This window comes from Nannospalax galili, unplaced genomic scaffold (assembly GCF_000622305.1).
Source record: "Nannospalax galili isolate Female #2095 unplaced genomic scaffold, S.galili_v1.0 scaffold760, whole genome shotgun sequence".
NCBI lineage: Eukaryota > Metazoa > Chordata > Mammalia > Rodentia > Spalacidae > Nannospalax > Nannospalax galili.
In genome coordinates, this window is record NW_008347555.1 from 786,920 (window position 1) to 796,919 (window position 10,000).

The 10,000-nt window shown below is 47.2% G+C and overlaps 2 protein-coding genes across 5 annotated transcripts in view; one reads left to right on the forward strand and one right to left on the reverse strand.

Moving 5' to 3' along the window:
* The window catches only part of Nrg2 (neuregulin 2), a 220,416-nt gene extending 219,877 nt beyond the window's left edge, over window positions 1-539 (forward strand). For all 3 annotated transcript variants that reach the window (XM_008844280.2, XM_029568902.1, XM_029568901.1), the window contains one exon: window positions 1-539. In XM_008844280.2, the coding sequence (XP_008842502.2) occupies window positions 1-314 (314 nt within the window). In that variant the 3' untranslated portion in view covers window positions 315-539.
* Window positions 540-3,602: 3,063 nt separating this feature from the next.
* Psd2 (pleckstrin and Sec7 domain containing 2) overlaps window positions 3,603-10,000 on the reverse strand; it is a 52,640-nt gene continuing 46,242 nt past the window's right edge. For both annotated transcript variants that reach the window (XM_017800919.1, XM_008844281.2), the window contains 2 exons: window positions 8,681-8,824; window positions 3,603-5,713 (listed from right to left, as the gene is read on the reverse strand). In XM_017800919.1, the coding sequence (XP_017656408.1) occupies window positions 5,504-5,713; window positions 8,681-8,824 (354 nt within the window). In that variant the 3' untranslated portion in view covers window positions 3,603-5,503. The remainder of the gene's footprint in view (window positions 5,714-8,680; window positions 8,825-10,000) is intronic.

Consider the following 10,000-nt stretch of genomic DNA (forward strand, 5'->3'; position numbering starts at 1 on the left):
GCCTCAACGGGCTGGCGGCGCAGCGCGCACGCGCGGCGCGGGACTCGCTGTCGCTGAGCAGCGGGTCGGGCTGCGGCTCGGCCTCCGCCTCGGACGACGACGCAGATGACGTGGACGGGGCGCTGGCGGCCGAGAGTACGCCTTTCCTCGGCCTGCGAGCGGCGCACGACGCGCTGCGCTCGGACTCGCCGCCGCTGTGCCCGGCGGCAGACAGCAGGACTTACTACTCGCTGGACAGCCACAGCACCAGGGCCAGCAGCAGACACAGCCGCGGGCCGCCCCCGCGGGCCAAGCAGGACTCGGCCCCCCTCTAGGGCCCCTTCGCCGCCCTCCCCACTGTCTCTAAGGAGAGCAGAGACCACCAACTGGAGAGAGAAAAGGAGGGAAAAAAGAAATAAAAATATTTTTATTTTCTATAAAAGGAAAAAAGTATAACAAAATGTTTTATTTTCATTTTAGCAAAAATTGTCTTATACTAGCTAACGGCAAAGACGTTTTTATAGGGAAACTATTTATATGTAACATCCTGATTTACAGCTTCGGGGGGAAAAAAAAGAAACAACAACAACAAAAAAAGAGAGATGGGCCAATTTTTTGACTCTTTAATAGAAACCTATATTGTGGTGCCTTTTGCTGTATGCTAATCTGGGGCTCCTGGAGAGTTGTCTGGGGTGCAGGGTGGGTCTGTAGGATCCTGAACTGGTGGGGGGTGAGAAAAAGCAGGGACAGGAGAGGCTGTGAGGTTCCAGTGGCCCTGACAGTGGTGGACAATTAGAAGGAAAACGAAGACAAAAAGGAGCTTTTGTCTTCCCCAAGCCAGATCTGGAGTCTGGGGCAGAGAGGGCAGGGATCCTAGGCTTAGAGCTGGAATTGAAATCAGGTAACTTCCAGGGGGAGACACAGGCCCCCAACTACAGCAACCAGAATGGGGAGGGGTCCTCCCCGCTCCTCTCAGCTGCTAAGGGAAGGAGGTCTCCCCACCAGCCCCCGGCCCAGGGAGGGGGCAGCTCTACCAGGGGCCCAACATTCACGGCTCCTCCTCCCCTGCGGCCTCCAGGACATCCTCTGTCCTCTGCAGCACCTTCGTTTACAGGTCGTCTTTTCTATTTTATGCCTGCATGTCCTTTGCATTTCAGATTCTTTAGATTGAATGCATGGTCACGCTGGGACCCAGAAGAGTCACTTGGACAGTGTATTTGATTCCCCTTTTAGCAATAAAGTAACACCATTTCCTTCTCACAGCCCAGCCTCCAACCCACCTATGAAATTCCACCCCTCCAGTCTTCCCCCTCCCCAGCCTCCAAAACTGGATCCAATGCTAATTTGTCAAAAAGGCAATTGTCTAAAAGAAAAAAACCCAAACAGAAACAAATGGGAAATGTCCAAACACCTGACTGTTGACACTTGAACATTTTTATATTATAAATAAAATCAGAAATAACTCCTGTTTGACTGTGTGTGCCTAGCCGCAGGTGAGGAGGAAAGACAGAAAGAGGACCTGGGGTGAGGCGGAGGGGCATTAAAATGAAGATTGGAGACACCCATGAGAGTCCTTGGGTAGAAGTGACCCTCCCTCCAATCCGGCTGGCACTGGCTTCCAAGACCTGCTCCAGGCCTTCCTTCCAAATCACTTATAAGGTGTCCCCTCTGGCTGCTGTGGAATCTAGCCAGGGGACTGACGCAAATTATTCTGCTTCAGACCCTGGAGCTAGGAAGCTGGACTGAGGCAACAGTTTGCCACTCAGGTGGGTGAAGAGGGAAGGGTTGTGGAGTTGGCACTGGGGCAGCAGAGGCAAGGATGACCCTTGGGGCCTCAGGCGCATCACAGGCAAAGTCTGGACATGCAAGACAGCATAATGGGTACCCTCACTGCCAGAAAGACCGTAGCAGCTGCAGCTTCTAAGCCCACAGGGTATTGCTCTTTCCCCAACTTTATACCCCCTCAGAGCCAGGGCCTGTCTAAACCTATGCCTCAGATGATGGTCCATGATTTCAGGCCTGGAGGAGGCGGCTGGAGGTCTCAGGTGAAGAGGCTTTCTCGTCAGCCAGAAACCAGCAGGTTCCAGTCAGATTATGAAGTCTTCTCTCCAAATAGCTGAGGTGAATGTGTGCTCCTGTGTGTATACTTATGCACACATGTAAATGTCCCCAGCATGAATCTAGTCAGGAACTTACAGTGGGGAAGGACAGAGAGGCAGAAGATTGAGGGGCCTTAGGTACCAATAGGGCCTGAGTTTGAGTGCCAGTTCTGCTCCTCACTAGCTCCAGGCCACAGTTTACTTGATAAGGAAGCAAATGTATACCTCAGATGGCTACTGTGGAGATTACAGACAGATGGACCCACGACTGCTCCTGGCAGATGCCTAGAGGGTAACTACCTTAATGGTGGTGGTGACAGAATCCTGTTCCTTGCACAGGATTGCAAAATCTTGACAAAATCAGAGTGGCAAAAACTGGATGAGGAGATGAAGAGAGCCTAAACTTTTAGACTAAAGTTTCTAAATGCATTATGGAATGCTGAGGGAGCACCCATTACAAAGGAAAAGATAAAAGAAAAATTACCTAATGCTACACAAGCCTGTGGATCACAGACCTCTCCCAGGTCCCAGCCAATGACCTCATCAGATCCATCTGCTCTTAGAGTTTGCCATTGCCTAAAAGCTTTCTTAGGGGCAGTAATCCTTCTGTGTGACCTCTGACCTCTATGGGACCTCCAAATTAACTGCTATGACCTCTTGGTAAGCCCAGTGACATCAGGACCCAGGTTAGTGTCCTCCCTTGACCCCTCTAGGGGCTTTAAGTTGTTGCCTTCTAAATTTTCATTTAGAAGCCACCTCTGTGACTCAGATGAACTCATATCTGTATATTGACCCCATTTGGTTCCTTCATCCTCTGCTCTGGATTCTATGATATCTGTCAAGAGTCTAAGGCCAGAACCTAATGTAATTCCTCAGCTCTCTTCGTGTCACTTACCTATTCAATGACTTGGGACCTGGGAGCATGTTTGGCTAGAGAGACGTCTCTTGCCCACCCTGCCTCTCAGATTTCTGCCTGGAGGATGCTGAGTATATGGGCTTTCAGGAAACACTGCAGTCGTATTAAGCAACTTTCCTTCTACCACCCTGTACCCTGGAACACTCAGGATATCCAGGCAGCTTCCTAGGTCAAAGTTCTCCTCCCCACTACCCGATGCTTTCTTTTTAGTATCTTCCCAAACACCTCCCAGAGTCCTCAATGGCAATGGTAACTGCCTGCCCCTCTCTGTCCCCCATGACTGTGGGACATATGAGGACAAGGAGCTGGCCTTTTTCTCACCACTATCCCCAGTACCCAGCAACAGTGTGTGGCACATGGGTGACGCTCACTGAAGTAAGAAGATGAAGGCTGTCATCAAGACTTGGCCACTTGGAGTCCTGGTTCCTTCCCAGGACCTCCAGGTGGAGCAAACTGCTTACTGCATTTCATCAGGCTCTGGATTTGGATAGACTTAGAAAATGGGCATGTTAGAGACAAAGACTGGGGAAGGGGGCATGATGGTCTATTAGAATGCAGGAAGAAATATTTAGAACTTTGATTTAGATTTATTTTCATCTCATCTTTTTTTAAATTTCTATTTTTGTGTATGTTTATAATGTACATAATATTTTAGTACAGTAGTACATGTATATAATTTACAAATAAAGAATTATACAATTAAGGAAGTGAACTAAAAATGTCTTTACTGATGGGAGGCACAACTAGGGCTTGGGGAAGTGCACCCGTCTGAGGCTGTTCCAGCCCACACCTCTGCTGTCATCATCCCCCACCTTCATGAAGTAGATGGTGGGACGCCAGCCTGAAAATCAAAGGACCTTCAGGGAGCTGGAGAAAGTACAGAGAACTCTGATGCGGCTACATTGCTTTTCTGAATTCATTTAAATGAACATTTACTTCCCCTGAGCAAAACAAACGGACCAGATGGTTTGGTTATAAAACACGTTTCAGCTGACCCAATTAAAATAATCTAGATTTAAACCCCTATACCTCTCCACACACTCATAGATCCCTGCATCAGATGTGAATGGGCTTCCAATGTTAGGTCTTAGTTGCAACGCTGGCTTATCTTATTAACTAAATATGTCACCAAAGAGATCAAATTTCTGGACAAACTACAGTGATCTAAACAACAAGAAAGATTGGCTCATGATAGCCTCATCAAGGGGGTTATTCCCCCCAACCCACTTGTTGCTCTAAGGGATGCAGGGTTTAAAGGATGCCAACTTGTGATGAACAAATGTCTCTATTCTTCCCAGATATATCCTCAGATAAGCCTTCTGATTCACTAGAAAAATGAAAGAAATATCAATAATCAGCAACTTGTCATTCCACCTTTTCCAAAGACTAGGAATTAATGGTTTCAATAACCCTACTCCATCACCCAGCCTTGCTGACATGTGGTGCTTTCATTTCTGTGCAGTAGGTCTGTACAGAGGCCATCCCTGAAGCTCAGAGACCTGACAGTACAGGAAGATCCAAGTACAAACAAAGGTGTGTTCCCAACCCATTCGCCCTGCAGGATACCCTTGAAATGGAGGTCATACACACACACACACACACACACACACACACTCATCCTGCACAGTCCGTCCACAGGCATCAACAGGAAAAGCAGTTGTGAGTCACAAGTCAGCCAAAAGAGGAAAAGGCAAGAGCAGAGGAGAATCTTCATCTTCCCTTCCAGAGTGTCAGGAACATGGAGGGTCCCATGGCAGTCCTCCTCACTATTGGGCTGAGCTCCGAAATGGGCTTTTCCTTCATCTGATTTCATCCTCTGGTAGCAGTTCTAAAACCTTTAAATGAGATATATATATATATAATTTTATATATATACATATACATTTATGTCTGTATAAAAAAAAAGAGGCAGTAGAGGCCTCAGTGGATGGAAGGAGAGGTGGACACACACAAGTGGAGTCAGCTTGGCACTGAGTGAAGGTCAGGCCCCAGATTATTGTGATGTGAGGCAGGAGAACTGGGCCTATTGAAAAGGTTGCTGGGAAAAGGAAGGGGACAATGGTGCTGGTGGTCTGCAGACCCGCTGCTAGTCAACTGAGAGCAAAGAGAAGAAAGGGTAGGAGTCCAAGCTGAGACCCAGAGTTCAGACCTACCCTCACACACACAAGATGAGGAAGGAGCTTGATGAGAAGAGGTGCCTGGGGAAGCAACAGTGTCAGACTTCTCCAGTTGGGGGTGGTAGAGCATGCCCGGTCAGTAAAACCAGGCCACATGTGGTGAGAGCAGCCAGGGCCGGGAGAGGGTCTAGGCCAGAGATGGCCCAGGATGCAAGAAGACCAACACCATGAATGGCATCTCCATCTCCTTGACCACAGGACTCTCTGCACCCCTCTGATAGCAGCCTGTCAACTGCCTGGGGCTTGGTCCAAGCAACCCCTGACTGGAATTGTGCTCACTGACGCCCCCTGGGGACATCTGCCTGCCTTCAGGGCCTGTGTATCCACACCAGCTAAGTATCAGGCCCAGAGGCGTCCTTTGTTGCTTTGCTGCCAGTCACAGGCCCATGGCCTTGGCTGAGAGCAGGGCTTGAATGGGTCTTCCGGAGAGCAGGGTCATCCCCTTCTAGAGTAGCCAGCCGAGCCTCAATCCGCTCCAGGTCATCTGAGCCCACTTTGATTTTCACAGCTAGGAGGTGGATATAGGTCTCATAACGACTTTTCTGAGGAAAGAGCAGACAAAGGCCAAAAACAAAGTCAGAAGAGATGTACCTCTCTTCTGATGGGGGGCACGCACGCGGGGGGGGGTGTCTTATATAGCCATAACAAAACACTGCTTTCCTTAGTATGCAGAGAGCTCTCATAAGCAACAAAAAAGAAAGAAACCATCCAATAAAAAACAAAGTCCAAGCACAAAAATTCAGAAGTTTTTTTGTTTGTTTTGTTTTGGTTTGGTTTTTTTTTGGAGACAGGGTCTCATTGTGTAATCCTGACTGGCCTGGAATTCACTCTGTAAATCAGACTGGCCTGGAACTTACAGCAATCCTCCTGCCTCAGCCTCCAGAGTGCTGGGATTACAAGCCTATGTGCCACCATATCTGGCTTCTCACTTATAACTTGAAAATCCAAATAATGTTGATGATTTCTTTGTTGCACAAGCAACGAAGGTAAAAAATGGGCAAATGGGACTGCACTGACACTTAAAACTTCTGTACTTCAAAGAATAAGGAAGCTATATGTAATGGGCACAAAGTTTCCATTTGGGAAGATGAAGAAGTCTGAAATGTGGTTGCACATCAATGTGAATAGACGTTGCTGAGCTACACACTTGAAAAACAATTAAGATGAACTGGGTGTGATGGCGCACACCTTTAGTCCCAACACTCAGAGACTGAGGTAGACAAATCTCTGTGAGATTGAGGCCAGCCTGGTCTACATAGTGAGTTCCAGGTCAGCTGGGGCTACAGAAAAAAAAATTATTAAGATGCTACATTTTATTATATGTTGCCACAATTAAAATTTTTTTAAAATTTAAATCAAAATTAAAATAGTAAAGAGACAACAACTGTTAAACTTACGAGATTAGTGAAGATTGAAACATTTTGAATTGCTCAGTGTTGGTAAGGGGATCGAGAAATAGGTGCATTCATAAACTATTAAAGAGAAGCCACGTGTGGTTGTGTAAGCCTTTAATCCCAGCACTCAGGAAGAAGAGGCAGGCAGATCTCTGTGAGTTCAAGGCCAGCCTAGAACCAGACAAGTCAGGGATTCATAGTGAGACCCTGTCTCAAAAATAAATCAATAAACTTAAAGGGATTATGAGTTGCATTTAAGTAGGAGATCCAGCAGTGTGTGAGGACCTTGACTGTGAACTTCAAGTCCTCTCCACAGTCAGGGGCACTTTACTCCTCCAGTTCTATTGGACTTTGCTTCCTCTTCACTTGCATCAAATTGCCTACGGAAAGAGGCCCAGGATGCCACAGTTTCAGCCAATGGCCTGGTTAGGATCCTGAGTCCTGCATTTCTTTTTTTTAACATTTTATTTATTATTTTTATTTTTTTATGTGTATGAGTATATTGCCTGCATATATGTGAGTGCACCCATGTCATGCAATGCCTCAGAGGTCAGAAGAGGGTGTCAGATCCCCTGGAACTGGAGTTACAGTTGTTAGCTGCCATGTAGATGTTGGGATTTGAACCCAGGTTTTCTGCAAGAAGAGCCAGTGTTCTTAACTGCTGAGCCATCTCTCCAGCCCCTCATTAAAAACTTTTTAAGCACATAACTCAGTGTTTATTAACATGTGTTCCTACCCTGTGAAAGTCATTAAGAAGTTCTAATTCTGGAACATTTTTGTCTTCTCCAAAGGAAACCATGTGCCTATGAGCAGTGGCTCACCCAATTCTCATTACATACCACTCTTTTTAAAAGAATTATCTAGATATGTCATACATTTTGTATCAGTTGAATCACAGTTTGTATCCTTCAGTGTCTTGTTATGTGTTCGAGTATGTTGCCTGCATGTATGTGAGTGCACCCATGTCATGCAATGCCTCAGAGGTCAGAAGAGGGTTTCGGATTCCCCTTAACTGGAGTTAAGGACGGTTCATAGCCACCTTGTGGGTGCTGAGAATCGAACCTGGGTCCTCTGCCAGAGCAGCCAGTGCTCTTTACCACTGAGCCATCTCTCCAGCTGCGAGTCCTGCATTTCTTAACTATTTCATCCCAAGCAAGTGCTCTGGCTTCTCTCTGAGCTTCAGTTTCCCTTTCTGTCAATGGGGACAGCACTAGAACCCTTTTCTCAGCATAGGAAGATGAACTCAGCCCAGAGAAGGGAGGCGAAGAGAGCCAGGCCCAGCCCTAAGCAAGAGGTCAGGCCTCTGTAGCTTTTGCCATCTGTTTTTACACTGCAGAGCAGATATGAGAAGATTCCAAAAGCCATCAAGTTTTCTGTTCTTCAAAAGGTCAAGGTTTATCCCAGGAACTCTCCTCCTTCTCTCCCATACCTCAATAGAAAATCAATATGGAAATCTAGAATCTAAAGTTGATGGTGCCTTCTCCTCCCACTCTAGGAACTTCCTAGCTCAGTCTCAGGCTGTCTATGTCTCTCTGCCTGTTTTTCCATCTGTCTGTCCATCCCCATCTGTGGGGCAGTCCAAAATGAATGTACTTCCTCCCTCATCCTCACCCTCACCCCCATCCTTCATCCAACAGTTAAGCACCACCATTTGCAGAGCATCATGAAGCAGAATCAGGGTAGTTGGAAGGGAGAGACAAGAAGAAGGGAGAATAGAAAGAAAGATCACATTGTTCTACCTGATATGTGCAAGAGGAAAATCGGGTCAAAGGCAGGAAAGTTAGACACAGCTTGAGCTTTGTGGGCTAATTGCAAAAGCTACCAAAGAAGTGGGGACTATCTGGGAAGTATGGGTGATGGGGAGCATGGAAAGGTGGTGACATTTCAGTCGGGGTCCCTGGAGTCCTGGAGAGACCCAGGCATAGGTGCAACTGTTTGACCAGCATTTGGCAGTTACACTGGCCACAGGAGGCTGTGGCTTAGAGCCCCACAGCCGAGAACTCCCAAACTAGAGCCCCAGGATGTGGAAGGATGTTGGTGTTAGGCGATAGATGGTGGGAGCTGGCCTCCTCCGGTCCCAGCCCTGACCTCTGCCATCCACTTCCCGAAGCCCACCTCAAACGTGAGATAGTGCTCCTTCAGCCGGTGCTCCTCCGCCTCCTTGGACTTGAGGCCTCTCTCCATTGGGTGACACCTGTGCTCAGCCAGCTCTGCCGTTACCTGCCTCAACTTATTCTCATGAGACCGCAGCTGCTCCTCCTACAAAGACAAGCCCTAGCCTGAGAGGTCTGACATTCAGGGTGTCACAGAGGTGGATCTAACCCCATCCCATTGCGAGTTTTTGCCAAAAGGAATTGATGCTGGTCAGGGTCCTCAAGTTCATTGGTGCAGAGCCAGGCTGTGGACCAGAATGTTCCTCCTAGCTTCCTCCTTCCTCTTAGGTGCCCCCACAGGCTCAGGAGATAGGAAAGTTCACATTTACATATACACACTATGAAACACACACAACCCAGGATACTCTGGAGTAGAATTTCCACATGCACACTCTGGGCCCCAGCTATGCCCGGCTTTGCATTCACATTGTCTTACATTCATTCATTTTCAGATGTACATGACAGATCCAGATCACACCCAAAGGTAGACCAAGACATTGTCACTGACAGACCAGTGCACATACATCCCACTCACCACAGTGCAAGAAGCCCCTTTGTGCAGTGTATACACATGGATGTGTGGACATACCTGTGCAGAAAGCATATAGGTGTGCACACATACATATGTGTGCCTGTGCAATATGTATATGTACATGGTGTGGCTGTGTTCACTATGCACATACACAAGGGCACCACACAGATGTAGAATACCCTGGAGCTCTGTGGAGAGACGAAGATCCTAACAGGAAAGGGGCCAACAACTGAAGACAGGAAGTTTGGAGCTTACCAGCCCTCGGTTCTCAAGTTCCAGCCCACTATTTATCCTTTCCTCTCCAAAAATAACCTGAAAACCTGTAATATTGATAAGATGGGAGGTTGTAGGATTATAAATAAAATATTTAAAAATAAATTAGAATGTCAAAAGGACACTGGACGTTATCAAAAAAGTAAAAACTAACAAATGCTGGCGAACACTGAAGGAAATTGAATCCTTATATACCGTAGATGGGAATGTAAATTACTACATTCACTCTGGAAATTAGTATGGATGGAGGTTCCTCAGAGAGAGAGAGAGAGAGAGAGAGAGAGAGAGAGAGACTAAAAATAAACCAGGTATGGTGGCACACGCCCTTAATCCTAGCACTCAGGAAGCAGAGGAAGGCAGATCTCTGTGAGATTGAGGCCAGTCTGATCTACATATTGAGTTCCAGGGAGACCCCGTCTCAAACAAACTAACTAAAAAGAGAGGGGGCTGGGATGATATCTCAGCATGTAAAGTGTC